The sequence below is a fragment of the Diabrotica undecimpunctata genome, chromosome 6 (assembly GCF_040954645.1).
Source record: "Diabrotica undecimpunctata isolate CICGRU chromosome 6, icDiaUnde3, whole genome shotgun sequence".
Classification (NCBI taxonomy): Eukaryota; Metazoa; Arthropoda; class Insecta; order Coleoptera; family Chrysomelidae; genus Diabrotica; species Diabrotica undecimpunctata.
The window spans coordinates 131,594,387-131,620,027 of record NC_092808.1 but is presented as its reverse complement, the minus strand read 5'-3'; the positions used below and the strand labels follow the sequence as shown (position 1 = coordinate 131,620,027).

At 31.2% G+C, this 25,641-nt stretch overlaps 2 protein-coding genes across 5 annotated transcripts in view; one reads left to right on the top strand and one right to left on the bottom strand.

Moving 5' to 3' along the window:
• Ge-1 (Enhancer of mRNA-decapping protein 4 homolog Ge-1) overlaps nucleotides 1–15,424 on the bottom strand; it is a 34,947-nt gene extending 19,523 nt beyond the window's left edge. For 2 of the 3 annotated variants that reach the window (XM_072535427.1, XM_072535429.1), the window contains exons 1-6: nucleotides 15,160–15,409; nucleotides 9,835–10,040; nucleotides 9,582–9,768; nucleotides 7,525–7,673; nucleotides 5,830–6,014; nucleotides 5,052–5,164 (exon numbers count right to left, since the gene is read on the bottom strand). In XM_072535427.1, coding sequence (XP_072391528.1) covers nucleotides 5,052–5,164; nucleotides 5,830–6,014; nucleotides 7,525–7,673; nucleotides 9,582–9,768; nucleotides 9,835–10,040; nucleotides 15,160–15,206 — 887 coding nt within the window. In that variant the 5' untranslated portion in view covers nucleotides 15,207–15,409. Of the gene's footprint in view, nucleotides 1–5,051; nucleotides 5,165–5,829; nucleotides 6,015–7,524; nucleotides 7,674–9,581; nucleotides 9,769–9,834; nucleotides 10,041–15,159 lie in introns of all 3 variants that reach the window. The other variant, XM_072535428.1, reaches the window with a different exon arrangement.
• Nucleotides 15,425–17,029: 1,605 nt separating this feature from the next.
• Nucleotides 17,030–25,641, top strand: part of Mondo (MLX interacting protein mondo) — a 120,836-nt gene continuing 112,224 nt past the window's right edge. For both annotated transcript variants that reach the window (XR_011951278.1, XM_072535426.1), the window contains exon 1: nucleotides 17,030–17,559. Coding sequence is in view for 1 of the 2 variants with exons in the window: in XM_072535426.1 (XP_072391527.1) it covers nucleotides 17,276–17,559 (284 nt within the window). In the remaining variant the exon portion in view is untranslated. The remainder of the gene's footprint in view (nucleotides 17,560–25,641) is intronic.

Here is a 25,641-nt window from a genome sequence, read left to right as displayed (position 1 = left end):
AAACTAAAGACGAACCAGCTACCGCCTATTAAGTAAAGACATGTGTTATTTTTATGAACGGTCTAGACACAGTAAATCGAAAAGAGATAGGTACAAAAAGACGCTGGGAGAGATTTCAGATTCTAAGTAATTTGTGACATTTCAGGATTGTTTACTTGTTTCTGTCAGTTTGTTGGATGTTTTGCTGTTTTGTTTTTGGTCCTATTTTTGCATTTAGACTTACTTATATTATACAAACAGTTGTTTTCACAACTAATTTTATATTGGAGTTTGAAAATTTGTGGCAAGTGTATTTTATTTTGCCATTAATTTACATACAAAGTTACCGTCATTCACTCAGTTAAGGAATGGTTTTGTTTAAGTTTCCGCAAAAGTGAAAAAAATGACAAAAAGAAAATATTTTATTGAATTTTTTTAGATTATGCCTAGAAAAACTCTTACCTCACCAGCAAAAGAACTCGTTTTAAATTTAATCGAGTACTTTGAATTAGAAAAAAGGAATGGGGGACCATTAGAACCGTTATCATCTGTTCAAGAGGTACAAAACGTACAATTTTCAAATGTGCTCTATTATAAAGCTTTAACTATGACAAGAATATATATTATTAATATTATTTATTTGCTAACTTTATTACGTAACAAAATATTTATAATTAGGAACAGTTTATTGTTGGTTTTTTTCAATTTCAATTAAAAATATTGATAATATTTTACTTTGTTTTAGAGGGTAGCAGCTGCACTTAAATTGGCGAGAAAAAGAAGACCTCGTTTAAAAATGAACACTATTGATTTACCTGAGGGCAATAAAAGGCAATTCCAAATACAATATATAATATGTACCATGATAGTAAGTAACCAACTTTCTGTTGAGAATTACGAGTAGGACTTAACATGTTATAATAATATATTAAAATAAACAACTTTTTAGAGAAACATGTAATCCGTGAAGCGTTGATCGATGAGCTGCAGGCTAAGGAAATTGTTTCTATAAGTAAAACATCTTTAAATATATATTAAAAGATTTGGGCTTTAAATTTAAAAAATATGATCATAGAAGAGCTTTAATTAAATGAACTCATATCGCAGCACAACGAGCGTGTTTCTTACATAAATACATGAAAAACAGAAATAGTATTTATCCACGAGAAGTTGTATTTTTAGTCGAAACGTGGAATTTTTCTAGGAGAAATAAAATGGAAGAATAGAAAAAAAAAAGTATTTTTGAAGAGTGTAAAAATTTATTTCCTAGCTGAGTGCTCTCGGTTTAAAAAGCCATCTTCAGAGCTATTGTCAAGTTTTTAAAAGTGTTACTACTAGGAGAGATCTCATTTGGTAGAAAAATAGAGAAATTTTTTACCATAACTAAAAAATTTAGTTATGGTACGGGTGTCAGAACCCCACTATTTGTTGGAGTTAAAGCAGCAGATAGTCTTTCAACTCCAACAAATGGTCGGGTTCTGACAACCATATCATAACCAAATGTTTATTGTGGAGTCCAGTGTACAGTCTCGTATGCTTTAAATGATGACGCATGGGTAAAGAACCATGGACTCAACTGTATATACACATATCGCTCACTTGGTACAAGAACAAAACACTTTATTATTTCCAAAAGGAAAATGAAATGTGTAGTTGGCTGTACCTTTAAGAATACCCTATCGGGCTACATCACAGAACGTTTTCGAACTAAAAAGTCCATCATCAGTGTAATATTACCAGGTATATATGAGTCAAGCCACTAAATATCTGGGTAAAAACCCTTAAAAAGTTACAAACTTTGTTGTGTGTTACATCATTGTTAAAATTATTCCTTTATAAAAACCTTTATAATTCACCTGAATAAACTTTATACAGTGGTACCTCGACATACGAGTGTAATTCGTTCCGTAATCTTGCTCGTATGTCAAAGCAATTTTCCCCATTGAAATTAACTGAAATATCATTAATCCAATTTAATATCATTAATAATAAAGAAACATTTATTTATAAGTAACAAAAAATACATACATAATCTGTAAAAATATAAGAAAAAGTGAAGTGCTTACGGAAGCGCTTAATTTTCGTCAGTGGTCTTCGCTTTTTTCGTCACACTTTGCTCATTTTCATCTGCAGATCGTTTAAAAAAACTGTCCAAGGAGGTTTGTTTCTTCCTCGCTTTCAGAATATTGCTGAAATATGTTAAGCAATTTTCGTTGAACAACACCGATGCACGACGAGTTGTAACTTTTTCGGGGTGATTTTTATCCACGAACTCTGCAACTTTCTCCCACATTCCCAGGATCTCCTTTATATCTCTTGTAGAGACGTCTTCCAATCCTGGCTCCTCTTCAAAACAAATTTTTCGTTGAACCACCGTATGCTGCTGCGAATGTAGTTCGTCTAACTCCTCAGTTGTCAGCTCCTGAGACTATTCCTCGACAAGTTCGTTCACATCTCTTTCATCCACCTCCAGACCAATGGATTTTCTAAGAGAAACAATCTCATCTACCACTGACACTTCGGGTTCCAGTCCTTCGCAGGCCCTTTCATCTACAGCCCCAGGCCACAGCTTCTTCCATGCAGAGGTTGAGGTCCTTGTTGTAATATCTAGCCAGGTCTGCTCAATAATTCTTAGGCATATTACTATGTTAAAGTAGTCCTTCCAGAACTCTCGAAGGGTAAGGTTTGTGTTCTCCGTCAACTCAAAGTAGCGCCGAAAAATGTGCTTGGTATACAACTCCTTAAAATTAAAAATCACTTGCTGATCCATGGGCTGCAAGATAGGATTGGTGTTGGCTGGTAGGTAGAGAATCTTTATAAACTTGAACTCTTGGAGTAAATCATCTTCGAGATTTGGTGGGTGAAAAGGGACATTATCGAGGACAAGAAGGATTTGCATGAATAGGTTGTTTTGCTGTAGATATTTTATAACAGAAGGAGCAAACACCAGGTTTATCCACTCCACAAAGAATTTCCTGGTGACCCACGCCTTTGGATTTGCCCTCCACATAACTGGCAGTTTTTCTTTTAAAAACTTATGTGAGTTGAAGGCTCTGGGAATTTCTAAATTTTTGCAGAAAAGCCCCGTCTTGTCAAAGTTGAAAACTTGCTGGGGGATGTATCCTTTGGCTACTATCAGTTCGGAAAACGTTTTGATGTAAACCTCAGCTGCTTTCACATCCGAACTTGCTGCCTCACCATGCCCATACCAAAGTTGTCAAACCAGCCCCGACTGGCTTTAAACAAGTCTTCCGATTCATCATTTGTGAAAGTGTGTGGGATCTGCTTCAGCAAATCTTCGTAAATCGCTCGTGCCTTCTCACATATGATGCTTTGTGTTAAGGTTTCTCCTTGAAGCTGCTTCTATGTCACCCACACCATTAGTAGTTTTTCTATATTTTCATAGAGGGAAGTCCGGAGCTTAGAAATTATTGTAACGTCCCTTAGCTGGCCTATACCATTTATCACCTCCTTCCGTTTAAGTATAGTACATATTATTGATGTGGTACACCCGTATATCCTCGCCAAGTCAGTTACTCGTACACATTGCTCATGTTTTTCAATGATTTCGCGTTTTAGTTCAATAGACATCATCTTCTTCTTCGAAACCATTTTTGTAAAAATAAATGTAATATTGTAATGTACAAAAAGCACAAAACGCGAACCCAACTTCAACAATAATTCGAAAATGAAGGAAACAGGCAAATCAGACAGACTGAGTCTATAGTAAAAAATTACACAGTGTAAATTACACCGACATCGAGAGTGCAATATAGTTAGTATTAGAATCTGAATTTTTGTCGGATTTAACTTCCAATGACCATTTAATTTGTCGGTCCAAGTAATAGTCACGTACAGACCCGTAAAATGATCTTTATCATTTTCATCTACCTTTTATTTACAAAGCAAATTAGAACTAGTCAAATAAGAGGCATGAATTTGAATAAAAACCGATTCCTCGTATCTCAAATCTTTCTCTCATCTCAAAGCAAAATATCGCTCGCTCCGCGGCTCGTATCTCAAAACGCTCGTATACTAGGGCACTATTATGTCGAGGTACCACTGTAATTTATTTTATTCTACTACTTGATCAACCTTTATCAGTAAAATACGATAAAAATACTTATAATTAATAATTATTAAAAAATGCAAATCATAATTAGAAGTAAGAGACCAAAAAAGACCCCTGTAAAATTTTGAGACCCCGTATCAGCTTGTACTGCAGCGTTCTATTTTCCTGAAGCTTAAGTTCTCATGCCATTAATTTTCTCTGGGTGTGATTATGTTGAAATAACGTAATATTTCCCATGAAAATAACTGTGTACTATAAACGCAGCTGTGCATTCTTTCCCCCAAGTACCTAATAAGAATGTCTATTGCCACTCAAATTTTTCATAGGCTGGGAATCTGTTATAAAAAAACCGAACTTCCGATTTGATCTCATTCATTAGGTTGTTGTCGCAATGGCCGCTGATGTCAGCTTACTAGTTCTTTGAGCACAGTTCAGTGGGGAAAAACCCACGTGAGTGGTAAGTTTAATTATTTTTTTTGCCAATTCATTTAAACAAAATATAAAGAAAGTTTTTTTTATTCCTAGGGTTTTTTCAATCTCAGACTAATTACTGAGTCAGCCCTCCTAAATTGTTTCGTACCGTTTTGCAATTTCGTCCTTCTGCCGATGAGAAGAGAAAGACTTGATGGTAATGTACCTTTATTTTTTGCCGACTTCTGAACGCCCACCTCTGCTTTTGGCGTTAGAATATGAGACGACGATGTGAACGCTCCTTCATTCACTGCTGACCAATTTTGAGAGTGCAAATATTGTTTTATAGACTATTTGGTTAATGAGTTTATGGCCAGTCAGGAACGCCGTAGTATAATTAATTTTATGAATGAATTTATATTTATTTCATTTATTGAACAGTTCCGTAATTTTTTATCTCTGGCTGCCATTAAATTTGCTGTGTTAAAAGAGATCTATCAATAAAAAATGGCGCATAGATTTATCTCTATTCCATCTCGAAATTGCAAAAAATTGGGAATATAAAAACATCAAAGACATTTGTACTTACTCTGAACTATACTCCAAGATTTTATCTATAAATATAAGGGACGAAAGAGGAGTACCATCATGAGGTTGCCACTCATAAAGAAATTTTTGTTTCTCCGAGTTAAACATATATAACTGAAAAAAAGTATTGATTAAACATATATAAAAACTGAATTATTATTATTTAAAAATAGAATAATTTCTGTAATGCCTAGAATAAAAGACATACCTAATTACTAAATTAGAAATGTGCAGAACATATTAATGAAACTGTTCAGCTTGAATGCTTTGTCGGTTTAGATGAATTATTTCAACTCTTTATTTTTATTTTTAATGATTAAAAATGGTAAATAAGAATGTTAATATCGCTTAAACTCAATCATTACCATATTAACATAATTTAAACAAATTTTTGAAGTTTGAAATTTCAAATTAACACCTCAAAACCAGCTAAATAGTCGCAAAGAAGTTGGACAGAGATGTTCTAGATTTATTCATAAAGCATCGAATAGTCAAACTCATTTTTCATATTTACTTCTAAGATAATATGTTCTCACATCTGAAAGACTGAGCTAAACGAGGCCTAACAATTGGCTCACAAAGAAATTTGTGAGTTTTATTGTTCTACACTGGGTCCCAGCTTTTTGAGGCAGTTATATTGTTACCCATTAGCACTCACCATTTCTAATGAGTCGTTCATTGGCTACGTGTTCATTTTAAGACCGTAAAAAAATATTAAATTAAACATAAAATATTCAATTTTTAATAAAAACAATTACAAATCAGTAACCTATACTTACTTGAAAAAATTTAACATATCCATCACCAGTTGCTATCGCTATGTGACTACCATCTGAAGAAAATGCAGCATCTATTACTTCAGCGTTGTGATTAATTTCTATGTAGCCTTCAAAGGTTTCGTCAGGATCGATTGAATTGTTTACATGACATTTTTCACTCAACATACTTAAATTGTATATTGCAGCTAAAAATACGTTTTAAAATTATTTTAATTGAGAGTTTAAGGTGAAAATATGTCGGGATTGGCAGCTAAAAATATGTTTTAAAATTATTTTAATTAAGAGTTTAAAGTAAGAATGTGTCGGAATTATATGAAGTTAAATAAAATTATAAAAAATTATAAAAATTACAAAAAATTAAATATTACTTAAATAAAATTATATGAATTTAAAATTATAAAAAATAAAAATTTAATTATGTAAAATTAAATAAAAATAAATAAAATGAAAATAAATAAAATTAAATATAATTATTTAATAAAATTATATGAAATTAAATAAATTATATGAAAATAAATAAAATTATTATGCAGTATATTTACTAATAAAGAGGTTTTGACCTAAGATTACTAGTGTTTTTGTCAACTAGTCGGTCAGGGCTATTTTTTCCTGTCTTGCATTTTTGGCGTATGTATAAATATCTATTTTTTGGGCGTATTTATTATTCAATTGCGATTAATTAATTTTAATCTAGAAAATATATTTATTTCCGCAATTGGTAATTTGATTGGCAGTTTCATCTTACTTCAGTGGTTTTCAAATATCAAATCAGTCGAAAATGGTGAAATGGACTAGGCACTAATTTCGCCAATTCTAAAGTCATGTTAAAAATGGTTCAAAACCTCGTGAACCTCGTAAATACGCATGCCCTAATAATATCGAGTATTTCCAATAAAACTGAAATATTATGTTTCTCTACTCTTAAAAATTCAAGATGGTCATCGCATTTTTATTTTATCTCGAAAACCTCGAATTCCTTGGGGAAAATATTCCCATGAGATTTTTTGCATAATCACTTTCATAAAATACCGCAGAACAATGTTCAAGAGGTCGCTCATCAAAAAGTGGTCCTAATTGATTTAACAGTTTTGTATAATTCCACATTTTTAGGTTGTGATAAGGGCCTCAAACAACTAAAAACAATGTTTTAAAATCAAGTAAGCCCAAATTAGAGTATCAGAAACTGATAGAACAAGGCTTGGTGAATTCAAAAATAATTGTGTGTTTTTGAGCCTTAAAAATCATCATTTTTCGTTTTTTTTTCAGTCTTAAATTGTTTATAAGTTGAAAACGATCAACTTTAGAGAAAAATAATATATCCCTTTTTATTCAGAATGATCCAAAAACCAAAAAATTGTCTGGGCAGATAAAATTGATGTATACAATTTGTTTAAATAAATTAGAACCACTTCTGCTGGTATTACGTTTTAAGACGAAATAAGTTAAATACAAAATTATCAATCAAAAAAATAAAAATGTGACATTAGATGTCACTATATGATTACGTCAGGACCACGACATTATGAATTGTCTTTACAATAGTCAACTGGCTGAGACTGAGCTAAAAATATCAGCCATCGTTTGAAGAATGACTACCTCTAAGACGTAAAGTACACTTCCCTAATGAAAACCAAATAGTATAACAAATTATGATTCTTATATGCACGTATATTAATATATAAGTAAAAAACTTACCTCTGTTTCCATTAAGTACTACAAACATTTTTTCTGGATCATCACTAGCTTCATCATCGTCAACCGCCATATAAGGACACCATATAAGTCTGTAATTAATTTTCGATATATTTGAACGATGATGATATACATGTAACAGTAATGTATATCTAAAAGTATATTGTTAAGGTGAATAAACAACCATCTCAATGACAAAACTTAATTTTTAGTACAAAATCTCTAGATCATAAAAGGTATATTTATCCTAACAAAAAAAATACTATTGCACCATAAATGTGATCTAGATTACTAAGAAGTAAACGTAGAACACTGGTACACGAAATTGGCGCACAACGTGGGGCACGAAATAGACCGAACTTTACGGTGGTAACGGAAAATGTAATAAAATAATAGAAAATTAGACAAGATGTAACGTACCGGATTTTTGACACGTTACACAGCCCCGACTTCGATGTAAACCTGATCCATCAGCGATTACCATCGGATCCTAATCAAGGGAATTAAAAGATACAAATATACTGAGACAGATACAAAAATACAAAACTGTACATGTTACTGCCTAAACTAGCAACTAATCACATGAATCCATAGTAGACAACCTCGAGGAGACAGATTAAACTTTAAAATACTACTCATGTGTGGAATATTATTAATTAGAACAGATAACCAGAACAAAATGAGGACAAAGAAGAACTGGATATGACTCAAAGCTCTAAGGTTTTATTGGGTCGCGGGTGCAAAATAAAATTAACTTAGATCGATAGAGATACAATCTACAAAATATACATATTATGAATATGTATATACCTATATGATTATAGACAAATTCAAATGCTGAAGGGCCCCGACAAACAGTTTGACACCTTACTAAGATAAATGAGACTATTCTATTAATACTAAAGATCTCTAACCCATAATATTACATTAAACAAAGAAGGGGGAAGACATTTACAATATAAATGGAGACTGGAAAACTCAGTTAGTCGCTTTGACAAGGAACAGTCTTATTCCACATTGTTGTTGAATCTATGTACATAGTTATATATAAATATAACTATATATGTCTATAAATAGACAGAACTTTAGGGTGGTCTTTAACGGGATATTTCTCGGTAGTAATAAAGCGGTAAATTATTTGAGGGATTAGTTTCTATATTTGCAGAACAAAAACCACCGACAACTTTTGTCAAAACAGCGAGGTGGGTAATCCTAACGGGAATTATATTCGCACCTGAGCGGTAAAAAAGATTCATCGGAGCTAGCTAAACATACTTAACGGTTGTTTTATTAGAAGGTGTCAGCAGTGTAAAATAATTTCATGGGTAATTTTTACACTGTAAAGTGTTTAGTATATAGTAGGTACACAGTTTTACCCTGTAAACTCGTGTACAGGGAGATTTTATAAAATTTAATAAAATAATTGGACAAGGTGTAACGTACCGGATTTTTCACACGTTACACTATTAGGAATAGATGAACCTTTTTCTAAACAAAACATGTACATTAAAAAACATGTACATTAAACTCAGTGGTGGTTGTTAATATCGGCGTTGAATAGCAGATATGTGAAAAAGGAACCTACAGATAAAGAAAGTCATAATAGTATAAAGAATGTAATTATTTCGCTAGGTGATAGTTACCACTAATTAAATGGCAGGTAATTAAAAGTTTTTTTTACAGTTTATGGAAATTTCTTCTTTAGAAGATCCCTACTTCAGCCAGCTCCATCTATGAAAAGAGTCAACAATAAAAAATCTGCAGAAAGTTGACGATATGCAGAGGTAGTGGATTTTGGTGCATGCATAACGGAGTCATGCATGCACCAATTACAAATTTACGCTTCGAAGGTACAAATTTTAATAATGTTCGACAAGCTGGAGTGCAGATATTTTTAAGGTCATAGCCGCTTAGAAAATCCACAAGCTCTCAATATTAGCTTTTAATTTATACAAACACCTAGACCTTCAATTCCTGTAGGGCTAAATAAATAAATTTATAGAAAGCTTTCGATTAGTAGCGTTACAGCTCATTATGAAATAGCCTTTTCATAAGGATACGATATTGACTTCGTTTCATCAGTTATTTTGTAGACTAATACATTTCCTTCACTATCTACGCAACCCAAAATAATTTCGTCTCTTAAATAGGCAAAAGCAATGTCCTTAATATCGTCTTTAAAATTCTTTATTAGAGCTCTTGTACCAGTTTCTTGGTTGGTTACTCTCACCATACCACCGTCCTTTCCTGAAAAAAAAAAGTATAGCAATATAATTTGGGTCAAAATATTATTAATTTATCTAGATTAACTACCTTTCATTGCATAGGCAATAACTTTTCCATTATTATGAGCTGCAACAAGGTGCCCATGATAATAACGAAATTCCCAATTATAGTCTATTCTATCTATTAACTTCAGTTTGGAGCTTCCATGAGTATGACTACCATCATTACTGGAAATAATTACTGTTTCACCAGTAACATCTGTACAAAATTCAGCATCAGAACCGGAGTATTTACTGTAAAATAAAAATGCTATAATTATTAAAAGGTAAGCATAACAATTATTTTGCTGACTATTTAATTTTATTGATATCTCTCCACAAATTAACGGTGAGGTGTCATTCAAGTATTAAGTAATGCAATTGGAATGGGGGGTCTTGTAAAACATTAAGGTCCGTCACAGGGGCGGGAGAGGGGGTTCGAACGTGTTCCATAACATTGTTTTTTTACTTAAATAAAAAACTATGTAAAAATCTCCCAAGTTGGCAATTATTTTCGTTTATGTTTAAGGGGAATGCCTCGATTATATTGTAGAATATTGTTATTTTGTTTATATTTTACTAGGAATCCTTCGAATGTATTGTGTGTCCTTTTCGTTTTGTTTTTGTTGTCACTAATACACAGAAGATACTAAAAATTCCATGGACTAGCAGAACTAGAAACGAAGAAGTTCTTCGAAGAATGGGACATCAACGAACTCTATGAAATATTATTAAGAGGCGTAAACTAGAATATCTTGGACATATAATCAGAGGACCAAGATATGAGTTCCTTCGGCTAATTCTCAACGGTAAAATCGAAGAAATGGATAGGATGGAAGAAACTCTCTTGGTTGAGGAATTTGCGGCAGTGGACAGGTTTGACAGCGGACCAATTGCTACACGTAGCGCAAGACCGAGATCAGTATAAAAATATTATAAGCATGGTAGTCGCCGACGTTCCGTAGGGATATGGCACTCTAAGAAGAAGAATACACAGAAACACGTTGCTGTAGTCAGTTTTAAATTGAATTCATACCGTACTTAATGTAATCAAAAGTTGAAAAAAAAACGTAAAAATTAACAATTACTATGTTTTGGCAGAATATAGAAAGCCTGATGATAGTTTTCAGAATCCAGCAGAAATTAAACTGATGTGGTATAGCACTCACTTCTGTAAATCGCAATATTTTTTATAAGTGATTAAATGCGCAGACGAATGCTGCTGTCGCTGCTCGAGGAGTGCATTGAAATCTGTCTTTCCGGATTTCCTGCAGCCAGCCTGCCTAGTCTTTCAAATCCCAAGTTAGCTTGTGGTTCCCTAGTCAGTTAGATAAAGTTTTCACCACTTCTTGTGAGATTATCCACTGCATTCCTTCAAATCTATTGATTGTGTAACAAAGAAAGACTTACTTACCACTGCACAATTTACAGCAAAAGGTTGGCCAGGTCCTAATCATAATTAGAAATCTGAACTAACTAAAACTATGTACCAGGACGCATTTGGCGGTGTAAAAACTCATAGGCAATATAACACACGTGAAGCCGACGGTACTCAATAGAAAATTTAATAATGAGGAAGTTCTCATTCCGAGAATTCTGATGAAACCAACTGATATACCATTGGAATTTTTAGGATCTGATTCGTTTTACATTCGCCATGATGATAAACAAATAACAAGGTCAATCATTGAAGGTCTTTGAACTAAATATAGAAAATAATTGTTTCTCTCATGATCAATTGTACTAAGTACGCTGACGTATAGGTAAACCATCCACTTTGTTCATCTTATGCCTGGCAACGTGGCAACATAACAAAAAATATCATAACATATATATGCAACAAGCCAATTGGCTACAGTATGACAGGTTCATAGCAGCTTCAGAAAAAAAAATACTTATTTTCAATAAAACAATGGTAATCAAAAGATGCCCTTAAAGATATTAGTCATTGAGAATCTTTAGGGCTAAACCCAAAAAGGTCCACCTTCTGAAAATAGTCAAAGAGATGGTGGCTGGATACTGTCAATTCATAGTTCATTGATGTAGTAGGAATGAACCTCAGTGTATCAAATGTGAAATAGAGGGAGATAGAATAATCTAAAATCTAATGAAGATTAAAAACAGAGAGCAGATATTGCTGGGAGATGAACAAAATTAGAAAAGATAGTATTTATTATTGCATGCAATACCATAACCTAATATAGGCCAGAGTTGTATTTATAGATCACTGAAAATTTAATTTATTTTTTTTTTCCAGTCATTAAAATTTGTTTAAATTTAAAGAAAAATTTGCTGTATACTTTTTAGGCTGTAGTAATCTGAATTGAATTATAATTTTTGTTTGATTATATTACCAATACCCATTCAATAAAAAAATTATAAACATTGGACAAATTTGATGACTTTTTAGATTTACTCATTTAGTAATAAAAGTTTCATATTTATCAGCACTTGTTGATCTTTCAGTGGATCATTATTGAATGGATTATGTTGAGTAATGTTTATTATAACCAATATTCATAAATAAATATAGGAATCATCAGTATAAAGTTTATTTTACTGTCCTATAAATAAATCACTGGTACTTGGCTTGGCATCAAAATATGCTACATTTCAGGTTGGGTTCTATCTGAATCTGTGCAAAAATCACAAAAAACTTACAGAAAGGAGTTTTTTGCAGTCTTTGGAGTGAAAAATTGACAATAAAGTAAACAGTTTTTTTAAAAATGTTTTACTTATTTATTTAAGGAACCTCATCAACCAGGCTTGAATTGGGCTAAAATTGTCCACTCAAATTCATTTTAATAATTATTGTAATATTCAAAATATAAATGTATGAACAAAATAATTAATTTAATCATATATCTACTTAATTTGTTTGTGTTAAAAATTCCTTATGGTTTGCTACAGTTTATTGCATTACATTTGAAAATTTTAATTCTCTGGTTATTTTACCAAATACTTTAAAAAATTGAATATACAGTCCTTGCTCAAATTATCAGACTCACCCTTGAAAAATCAGTTTTTTGAATTTCAATTGCCTTAAAAGTATCCTTAAGGTGATACAAAGCTGCTGAATGGGTTCTATAACAATTAATGAATAATCATGCTACATAATTAAGTTAAAAATGGTAAAACTTTTTGACTGAGTTGTCAAAACTTGACAGATGACCATAGAATGTACTAAAAGTGTAAAGTACCTTAATGTTTTCCAAATTTTATTTCTTACTTAAATTAGTGATTGGTGTTCAACTTTCGTAAACTTTGCAGTGATTTGCTGTATTTATTCCATAGTGACATTAGTTTTCAATTTGGTTAGTTTCTAATCATAAAACAAGAAAATTAATCTCCAATTGGAATTTTTTCAGATAAGTAAATGTAAAGATCTTTCTATTGGAGAAATCTTTTCTGTTAATGCTCCATTAGAAAATACCACATATATCCAGATAGACAGAGCAAGGAAATGTGGTGTATCTTAATCATCAGTTCGAGGTTGAGTAAAAAAGCTTAAAGGGAAACATCCTGCTACATTGGTTCGGAGGGTCAGAGGGCAACAGATTTTTAAAGAATTTGGCTGTAAAACACAGAAGACACATCTCAGATATATGGAATAAATGGTATGTGGTTCATATCCCATAGGCGTGTTAAGAAGACAAAACTAACACCACAAATGCTCAAGAAACGCTTAGCTTGGGTCAATTTGCATAAAGACTGTATGAAAAGCTACCTACAGAGATATATGGAATAAATGGTATGTGGTTCATATCTCGTAGTTGTGTTAAGAAGACAAAACTGATACCACTAATTATTGATGATTTGAAATAATTAAGTTACTACAAATAGTTTTATTTTCACACTTTATAATGTTTAGTCACATTTGCAAGGTTGCTTTAGCGATGAAGCAATATTTCAAATTATGGATGATAACAAAAAATTGTGTGTGTGTGTGTGTGTGTAAAAAAAAGGGATGTGTAATAAAAACCATTAAACATACCATCTCAGTATTGATCTGGACTCTAATGAGTGATAAAGGTATGGGAAGTTTATATGTGGTAGAAAGAACCACGTCACAGAAAAGTATAAGAGTCTTGCACAAAAGATTGGTTCCGCAAATAAACAAAAGGTATGGTAATGGTTGTAGGGTTTTCATGCAGGATAGAGTACCTTTCCATATGACTAAAAGTATTAAAAAAATTTGATAGGACACAAAATTCTTCTATCACCATAGCACAGCAACTTACGAGAAATAGTTATTAACATCATAAGTGGCTCTGCAATCTGTTCTGCATCTTGGCCTGCTCATAAAGAAGTCTCCACTCCTGTCAATTCCTGGCAACTTCCCTCTATCTTCTGACCCTTAGAATCTGCAGGTCTTCTTCCACATCATCAATCCATCTCCTTTGTGTTCGTCCTCTACTTCTTGTGCCCTCTGCTTTTAAAAATGTTATTCTCTTCGTGTATTAATGATCTGACATCCTAGCAATGTGCCAGCCCATCTACGTAACTGCACTTTAATGAATTTCACAATATCTGGATCAGTATATAACTGATATACTTAGTTCAAAGTTGTATCTTTGATGCCATAGCCCATTTTCATTTAGGGCATAAAAATCTTTAAGAATTTTTTTCTCCCAAAAATACCAAGAAGTCTTTCATCATTTTGAGATAAGGTCCACATTTCGGCCCCATATATCAAAACAGGTCTTATTAACGACTTGTATGTATTGAGCTTAACTGCATGTTTTATATTTTTATTTTTTAAATATTCCTGAAGACCATAAACAGTTCTGTTTGCTATTGCTATGTAAAACACTGCAATATGTCTCTCATACTTATACCCCCCTTTAACTATATTGTCAGCAAATGCTGTATGTATGAGACATAAACCCCATTGAAAATGTCTGGAAATTCCTAAAAAGTAAATTCGCTGAAGAAGTATAACAAACAAGGTTCAGTTGATACAGAGAATCATTTTTCATTGGAACCATAATAATCATTACTTTCACCACATATTACTTACCACAAGTGATTAAAATAACCAAAATAATAATAAAAATTTGCGTCATACCATGCACCAGTTGCATTTCATATCAGAGCGGGATGATTTAATTAAAATTTGAGATTTATTAGTACTTAGTTTGAAAACACAACTGTTTTATATATTTGCTTGCAAAGTTAACACGTACATCTGTAACATCTATTCATTCTAAATTCTGCTGAAGCTATATAACTTTAAGGTTAAAAGTTAGTTGCAAAATAATATGTACACACATCAAAAATGTCCAATGTAGAAAAGTGCTGAATCAAATTTGACGCTTATAATGCTTGTTTGTCATCTTTAAAAGTAATATAACAAATAATGTTTTTAACTTACATATTCTGAACTGTATTCGGTTTGGGGCCTACCAGGGAGGAAGCCATGATAATAAACAAATTTAGTGTTGAAACCTCAGAATCACTGCATTCTTTCGTTAATCCTAAAATGACACCGATCTCAATTTTAAATTAATTTATTCTCATTACTTAAATTTAGGAAATTATTTTATAAAGATAACAATTTATAAAACTTCTTACACAATTTAAAAAAAATTGACGTTATCCGGTGACAAACTGACAAATTCAGAAAAATTCATATTCATAGAATGAAAATGAAAAAGTCAGTCAAGTCAAAATCAAAATATATTAATATTCGATTATAAGAGATTTCGAAGATTAGTTCGATTATTAGACAATCGATTTAATTAGTCCTTAAAATTTTGAATCTGCATTTAAACCAGATTTAATTATTAATTTAAGTCTTAATGATAGAATTGGAATTTGTATAAAGAATATTCATAGTTCTTACAAAATTAAATGGGCTAAACAGTTTCAAACTTTGTCGACTCAAAGTTTTAAAATTAGTTTTGAAAATCAAAAATTCAATAACTTCATAACTGAAATTTTGATTCCGAGGAATGATTCGATTACAGACGTGTTTTATTTTATATTTGAAGTGACTTTAATTTAAAGGTATTTATTTAACGTAATTCTGAAGAAATAATCGATCTACAAAATTCCTTCTTGGCAGCAATAATTTGGTAGTTTTCCCAAATACTAAGGTTTTTTTTATTACTTATTTCATCCTCCAATCTATATATTCTGCTGTGAGTTATTATCAAAAACAGCGTAATGCTCTTTGTAGCTCTTCATCTTCCTTGCACTCATTGGTCAATCGCTCTTCCTTTGCTTATGTTATGTTTCTTTTGATTTGCCTTTTATTTTTTTCAGATCTTTTGACATAAAAGATCGTTTTTTATACATAAACAATAATTTTTTTTTCTATCTACCTTTTCAATATTATTCCCTTAGACTTCTTTATTTTAGTTTAAGATTAATTGCATGACCACAGAATGTGCATGACACATTCTGTGGTCATGCATTTCGAAATCTCTGTTTAGTTAGGATGTAATAACATATCTGATTGTTATTATTAATTTGATATTATTTTCTTTATATTGTTCTGAAGCTATTCTCTTATGGCATTTTAAATTAATTACTATTTAAATGGGAATAAGCCACAATTAAAGGTTAAAATACGTTTATTGACGTTTCAATTTCCACTTCGGAAATCGTTCTCAAAATGCAAACATTTTTCAAAGTGGAAATTGAAACGTCAATAAACGTATTTTAACCTTTAAATGTGGCTTATTTCCATTTAAATAGTAATTAAATATTTCCTTTTATTTTTAAGCAAGAGAGATTTTCTCGAATAGAATTTTAGGAAGTTTATAAATAACGAAATCTTTAGTTTGGCAAAACTAAAAACGATCGCTCCGCTCATTCGTTCCCCAAACCCACGTATCTGTCAACTTTGCTTTGTACAAGTTTCGTTCAGTCGTTCATTAAAATTTTAGTTTAGTTATGTTTTGTTAATTAGAGTATTTTTTTCAGACTGGCATAAAGCTCGTTTATTTCTTCTTACATTTTTATCCTATTTACATCGCCTTGTGTATAATTTTATTTGTTATTAAGGTCGTATTTTTCATATTTTTATGAAACCCCACCTTCTTATGAAATATAAAAATCGTTTTTCTATTAATCCGTTCTATCGAATAATATTACATGAACGTCGTACTCGAAATTATTATCGAGTATGACGTTATTAAAATTATTTATGACAGATGTGTTTCATGAATTGAAATATGTAAAGAGTCTGTGTGTTGAACCAGTTGAACTGTTGAGTGTTAAGTGACATTGACAAATCTATTAAGACTAACTTCATGGATATTAAAGTGAAGGCAATTTTATTTTATCAGTTATTTATGGAATTTTTGGTTTAATTAGTGATGTGTTGTGATGCTTCGCATTTAACAACTTCACCCTTTTATCAGTCCTTGATCTTTCTCTGGTAGTGATAACATAATCTAATGGTGGTATTATACAAAGAATATTGTAGGTTTTAAAGTATATATTTTCAATATTGTTCTAAATTAAATCAGGAACAAAGAAAAATGTACACAATTCAACACGTTAGACGGCCAGAGAAGCCCGAGAAAGAGTGTATACATTCGGGTCATTTTATGGTATCAACTTTTGAGGCTGAAGAACAAGATGATGAGGACAATGTAGCTGTTCCTCTTCCAGAAAGCAACAATGATACTGTACCATTACTGCCTCTTATTTCAGTACAACCAAAAAACAGAAATACTTCTAAGGTGCTACAGAAGACACAACAGCAGCTGTCCATTGACACAAGCTTGGCGAAACTGTTTCAAGCTATGTCTTTAGCTTATAGGTAAGTGATTTGTTTATATTTTGCTTAGCTCTTTACAAAGGTATAAACAGTTCTCCTAAGTGATTTTTATGTACCAGTTTAACACTGTCATCAATAATTCTTTCTTCAGTAATAATATAATTTTTTGAAATTACTGTGCCACAATTAAATGTGTTAAATAGGTCGAATCAGTATGACTGATTTGAAAATATGTATAAATGATATAATAAATATCATTAGAGAATAGAAAATTGTCTTTTTGTTATGAGTATGTTGTTTTTAAATGAAATATCAAATAATATTGTATTCTTTGATTATTGCAAGAAAAGAGAAAATTGTTTATTAAAATAACCTAATCAGTAGTACAAGTCATTATCTCTTATTTCAGTACTACCTAAAATATATGCAGCTTTAAAGAGTTGCAGAAGTAAACAGTCAATCCATTTAGAACTAATTTTCCAAAGCTATTTCAAACAATATATACTCTTCTCTTTTTAAGTATTTTATTTTGATATTTACCAACATAAAAATGAGGAATATTTTTAAACTTAAATTATTTAAATGAATTACCAACAGAGATTAACTTCTTATACCTTAAATGACTTCTAATATGCATGTAACATTTATTTTATAAAAGAACATTTTGTTTTAAACTTTTGAAACAACTGCTGCTTTTGTTAATTGTGTTCCTATATTGTCATAGTGTAAACACATAAAAATTACAATTTTTGTATGTTTAAAAGTTTTGTCTTCCTTATATTTAAATATCTTTCCAGATCTCCCTGTCATTTAATTTGAACTATATTGAATATATTATACTTAATAGCTTAAATTTAATTAAATCAGTATGTTTTATTAAGAACTAATAAATCCAAACATGACATTTTACTTCTCATCAATAATAATAAGGGCAACATCCAAGAATATAGTATTTGGAAATCAGTTTAAATAAAAAAAGATGTTATTTTTTTACATTACAAGGTTAATGGTAACAACTACAAATTAATACATTTTTCACATTACAACTAGCTCAAATACTAAGCTATTTTTGTTACCAGTTGATTAGTTCTATTTACAAATTTAGAAACAGTGGAGGTATGATAATTATAATTTGTCATTGATAAAATTGAAATGAGCTCTACTAAAACTATAAATGTTTGTAAAAAGTTCAATTTGGAAGGAATGAATAATAAATAATAAGCCTTATTACATTGATAAAGCCAGATAAAATTATAAATTTTAATGCATTCTATTTAGATATGAATCAACTGTAGAGATTAATAAACATTTTTATTGACATTTTAAAAGCATGCTGACATAATAATTGATTATTATACTTTCCATATCTACTAATTATTGTATCATAGAGTTTAGAATAATAGCATTTAAGGTAATCATTTCTTCAGCCTAAAAATTTACTTGTACATTTGATTATTATATGGTTTAATTTATAAAATGAAAACAAGCTGTTCAATAATTAAAAAGTTATAGAAATAATACATGTACAGGGTGATTGATTAATGTGGTAAAGCCTAGTATATCTGCTATAATAATAGATAGGAATAAAAGTTAATAGCAAAAATTGTAAACAACTTGTGAGATTCATATTATAAAATTAGTTAGCATATTACAGGATGTTTGATAACATCGTTACATACTTATTGATGAGACATATGTAAATAATAGCGTTGATAAATTTTATGAAGTGTTAGATTCCTGTATTAATCTATTTGTACCAAAAACTAGATACAAAAACTCCAAATTTACGAAATGTTACTCTCCTCATTTAAAACATATATTATTTCAAAAGAAGATTGCTCATGCAAAATACAAAATGACAGGATCTAAGAAGGGTTATGATTTTTTTTTCTAATTTGCATCAAGAATTTGGGGATTGTTACAAAATATGTCATCAGATTCCCCTAAATAATTTACAAACTGCTATGTATGATAAAAAAGATTTTTGGAATTATGTAAATAATAAAAGAAAATGTTTTGATTTACCATACACAATGAAATATGAGAATATAACTTCTGATAATTCCCAAAATATAGCAAATTTGTTGAAGTAAATTTGTTAATTCAACCTATGTTACTAGTAATACAGATTATTCATTATTATTAGTTTATCATTGAGCTCAGGTCAGGTGTCTTTCCAGAGATATGGAAGAGAAGGTATATTACCCTAGTCCATAAAGGTGGTAATATTGGTAGTAATTGGTGGTAATATTGGTATTGTTGGTATTATAATAATAATAAGGTATAATATTGAAAACTACCTAGTTATATCTAAAATTTCAGTTTTCCTCTAAATCTTTTGAAGGGATTGTAGCTGAAAGACTTGGCCCATTATTGAATCCTACTTTAATGCCTGACTAACATGGTTTTATTCCAGGACATTCTATTACTACCAATCTTTTAGTTTTACAAGAATTTTTGTTGGATGCTCTTAAAGGGAATGACTAGGTTGATGTCATCTACTATCAATCTAACCTCTGGTGTTCCACAGACCGTGTTTTTTAAATGATATAAAAAATTGTTTTTATCATAGTAATATGCTTCTCTATGCTGATGTTTTAAAAAGTTATAGAGTCATAAAAATTCTAATGACTGTAGTTTATTACAGAATGATTTAAGTAGATTATTGGATTGGTGTAACTTACATGCTTTGAATTTGACCATAAATAAATGTAAGGTAATTTTTAGAAACAAACATCCAATTTCATTTAAATACCATATTGGACCGAATGTTTTAAAAGTAATCACAAGATTTAAGGATATTGGGGTAATTTTTGACCCTACAGTAAGCTTCAGGGACCACTTTTCTTACGTTTCTAATAGATACAATGAAACTTTTAGTTTTCATGAAACGTAGCCTCTCTGAATTTGATAATATTTAGACGCTCCTTGATAGACCCATTAGTAAGAGAAGAGGAAGACCCAGAACAAGGTTATGGAGGTGATGGATAGGGATGACCGCAGAGAAATTCTTAAGGATGTTAAGACGCACGCAGGGTTCTAAAGCCAGAATGATAATGATGCCAGGGGAAGAAAGGGGGTCCTAAACTAATCACAGGTGCTGAACACGAAGTAAACTGACTGTTTACTTCGTGTTCAGTGTGTACAGATGTTGTGACAGTTTTTGTCACTCAAAATAAATTTTGGGAATGGAATTTGTTTAATTACATTATGAAGTTATAAAAGAGTAGTTTCGTGAGGTTGTTGTAATATAAATTGCATACATTGATTTTAAAATGATGTCTTGCCGAAACTGTTACTTCTTCCAGATTTGTATGTACTGCTTGATTTTTTGTATAGGGCTTATAATTTTTTAGTTTTGATTGATTGTTGGAAGGACGGGTTTCTTGTAGACTAGATACTGAGGAGCAGACAGATTGAGACCTCAGTGCAGTTTGACGGTTCTTGTATTTCTACAGAACAAGATACTGGTACGTTACATGTGAGGGGAGTAGGCAGATTGAGACCCCGAACTCCAACGGAACCGTATCCCTCTTGATAATGGCTCCAAAATGGGTGCCGAAACGTCGAGTTTCAAATTCTCGCCGCGGTTCTTCCCGAGAACTTAGTAGTTTTCATTTACCTGACCGCGGAAATGTATCCGAACATTTCATATATTTCTATTTAATTTAAATTTTAACTTTTCGTTTCTCGTAAAAAAATGCAAATTACTGTTACTTTAGTTATAAACAATTAAAATATAATTTCAACAGTTTTGAGATACACTTATTTTTTAACTTGACAAGAAGAAGATTAAGATAACATTAGATAAAAAGTAGATTTATCTCTAAAAATATGTTTGAATTTAACTATCTCACAAACAAGATTTTTTTTGCAAAGATAAAAAGGCTTAGAAGTGTTGGTATGCAAAAACACTATTATTTTTTAATTAGAATTTTATCTTATTGGCCGTCTAATAAGTAAAATTAGTGGGAGGGATATCAGGTTTTTTTGGTCAAAAAATAAAACGATTCTATTTTCTCGTCAAACTCGATATTTCGCTAATCTTTATTAACTTCATCAGGAGTGCACTAAAATTATTATTAAAAACAGTTATTACATAGAACATACAGTGGTACCTCGATATACGAGCGCTCTAATATACGATATTTTGCTTTGAGATGAAAGCAAGATTTGAGATACGAGGAATCGGTTTTTATTTAAATTCATACCTCTTATTTGACTACTTCTTATTTTTGCTTTGTAAATAAAAGGTAGTTTTTATTTACAAAGGGACTTATCACTTGGACCGACAAATTAAATGGTCATTGGAAGTTAAATTCCACAAAAATTAGGATTCTAATGCCTCCACTACACAATGGCAGACCACACATCTGGACACATCTATAAATCCTTCAGTCTGTGTTCTGTGGTCTGTCCCGGGAGGCGCAATATCTACGCAAGCATTAAAAAAATGGATGTTGATGTTGAGACCATAGTTGCCGCAGCTATATGCCTATTTAGAACGTCCAACTACTACTTGAGTGTACATCGGAATATAATCATTAAAAAAATGGAAAAGAAGAAGTCAGAGTTCAGATGTGTGGCAAGGCGTCGGACGTCCGCACCGAAACCCTTTGATCTGTGCTAAAAAAATCGACAACAATCGGATATCTTGCAGACGCATCCGCGGACGTGATCTATAAACAACAGATGATCAAATTACCCCATCTATACATCTCCAAATGCATACGTAGATGTCGTCCGCGGACGCGTCTGCCGATGTGTGGAGGAGCCATAATACTAACCATATTGCAATCTCGATGTCGGTGTAATTCACACTGTGTAAATTTTTGAAGTTATACTTCTATACGCACGGTCGGCGTTGAAAATTTGCACGGGAGTGAATCTGTGAAACCATTACATATGTAAGATAATGAGTAAGAGAGAGACATAAGATATATTTTCTCTCTCTTCCCCTCTCGAGAATAAAAATGTTCCTTTTGTATATAATATATTTAATATTATAAATATATTATATTATATATAATATTATATATATATATATATATATATATATATATATATATATATATATATATATATATATATATATATATATATATATATATATATATAATATATATTAATATTATTATTTATGTGATATGTTTTGTAATATTTATTAAATGTTCATAATTATTTTAGGCTTTTGTATTTCAAAATAATCACTGTGTGACAGACAACTGTCAATTTTGAAATCCGTTAGTATCATGTCTAATTGGCAGATCTTTTACGTGTTTGGTTCATACGCTGGTGTACGTGAGTTCGAATCCCAATAGGAATTTCCTTTTTTATTTTTGAAATATTTAAAAACCTCACGTTAATGTTATTAAATATATGTAATTATACGCAAAAATGCTAAATTTTAAAATAAAATGAAAATTTACAACATAATCCGAGTTGTTAGTTTTTTATTTTTATCTTCGTAAAGTAAGTTATGTATATTGCCAGTTTTAAATACTTATGAATATTGCATTGTAATTTGAATTGTATTATAACATTGAATTATATGGCAGTGTATTGTATTGTATTTTTATATTAATAACAATATAAACAATGAATTTTACTGCAGAGTATGTGTAAAAAAATTTTTTTGCATTCAACTCCCTTTATACATATATGAAAATAAAAATATATATTTTCATTAACATATTGATACAATCCTTCATTTACTATACTCCTATTACAGGTCAAATGTTTATATACAGCAAACGATGCGCCATATACCTATATACCTAATTCTTTTTCTCTTTCTGCTCTCTCTGACCTATAGCATTAAATATGTAGTGATTGTGCAGATTGACTTCCATATAAATTTGTAACGGCGAACGCGTGTATAGAAGTATAACTTTTACTGGCAGTCCCACTGGACTGCCACACCCGTTTTTTTACTATAGACCTCAGTCTGTCTGCTTTGCTTGTTTCCCTCATTTTCAAAGTATTGTTGATAAGTTGGGTTCGCTTTTTGTGCTTTTTGTACATTACAACATTACATTTAGTTTTACAACCATGGGTTCGAAGAAGAAGATGATGTAGATTGAACGAAAACGTGAAATCATTGAAAAACATCAGCAAGGTGTACGAGTAACTGACTTGGCGAGGATGTACGGGCCTACCACATCAATGATATGTACTGTACTTAAACGGAAGGAGGTGATAAATGGTATAATGCCAGCTAAGGGCGTTACAATAATTTCTAAGCTCTGGACTTCTCTCCACGAAAAGATGGAGAAACTACTAATGGTGGTCCTTTTCTTCTCTGACGACTGGAGTACCTTAATCGTTTTTTGACTTTTTTTAATTTTATTTACTTCTAAAGTAAACGGGTACTTCAATTCTTTTTTTTCTGATTTTTTAACACATTTGTAAAAATGTCCCATTAATTTTTTTCATATTTTTCCGTTCTTAAAGTGTAACTTTCTTTTATCATCTAAATTTTTTAGTACGTTTATTTCGTGGGTTGCTAAATATTTTTATTATATTGTAATATTGGTTATGAAATAGATGTCTTATCTCTTTCATTTTATCATTCATTACTATTATTAAATATATATTCTATATAAATAGGCATTAACCTTTTAATGGCGGCTATACGAAATATTTGGAATAAACAGATAATATGTAAAAGGTCTTTTGATTTTGACATATTTTAATAGATTTTGAAGTAAAAAAAAATATTGCTGCTGTATTTTGTCTTTATCATGTTGTTCCCATTTTGGGAACGTTGGCATGTAAGGTATTATGGATTTTCTAAAAAATAAAATACTTACCTGTTTGGAAAAATGTTTATTATTAGCATAAATGTCTAAAATAAGTAAAAATAAGATACAATATAAAACAATTATTTATTAGGTGTATGAAATTGGTCGAAACATTTATTTTTATGAAGTCGCTTTTCACATTTACTGCACTGAAGTCTAGTATTTTTATAGCACACAACACAACGCCCTTGGTTAGTGCCTTCGGGAATGTGATTTATCCCGTCAAATTTTATGTCGCTTAGAACAGAGGCAGATGGACCACCTTTTCTTTTTCTTTGACCTGAACCTGCTTTTACAAGCGCGAGAGCAACGTGTCTGCGAAACTCGAGGTGTGTTATGTTTGTTCCTGCATTCACATGTTGAAAAAATCGAAAAGCTGCCACAACCGCCAAATTCAATCCATGAGCAAACAAGTTCCACCACCATTTTTTTGATCTAAGTCGGGGACGATACGAAGCAGCTAAACGATCAAAAAGGTCAACACCACCCATTCCAATGTTATATTGTCTTATCAAATTTGGTTGAGTTACATCTTTTTTATGTTCAGACTTCACTCTTCTGGTTGTATTTTGAACAGGGGTTACTACAAAATGATTACTTGCGACTATTACAGGAGAATTGTCATTCCATTTGACACAAATAACATCGCCATCTGATTTGTAATCATAGGTCCCTCGATCTTGTTTTTTGATAGTTGACGATGAAACTAAAGGACATTTGTTGATCCTATTTTCTCGAACTGTACCACAAGCCCGTATACCGTTTTCTGATAAAGATTTCAGAAGGGAGTAGCTGGTGAAAAAATTATCGAAATATACAACATGGCTGTTTTTATTTTGCAGAATTTCTAACATATTATTTACAACTCGAGTTCCTAAGGGAGTTTGAGCATTTCCCGATTTTCCGCAGTAAATATCAAAGTTATATGGATATCCATCATTTCCACAGAGCATCCATAGTTTGAATCCGAATCTAATTGGTTTATTTTTTATAAACATTTTAGCTGAGTGATGGCCATAATATGGAACCATTGATTCATCAATGCTGACATGTTTATGAAAAACTCCAAACTGCTGAATATTAATTTTTAATTTTTCGAAAAGTGGTAAAACTTTAGCTACTTTTGAATGAGCTAAATTAGAGTTGTCACAAACGTGAAGATATCTTTTTATTATTCTGAATTTTTCACGGCTCATTGTCTTTGCAAAGATTGGAGCCTGCATGTCATCTGCCGTTGACCAGTAGTCATTTTCGCCGGGTAGATGATGATATCCGCTAATCAGGAGCAAGCCAATAAACTGACGAATATCTTCATCAGAAA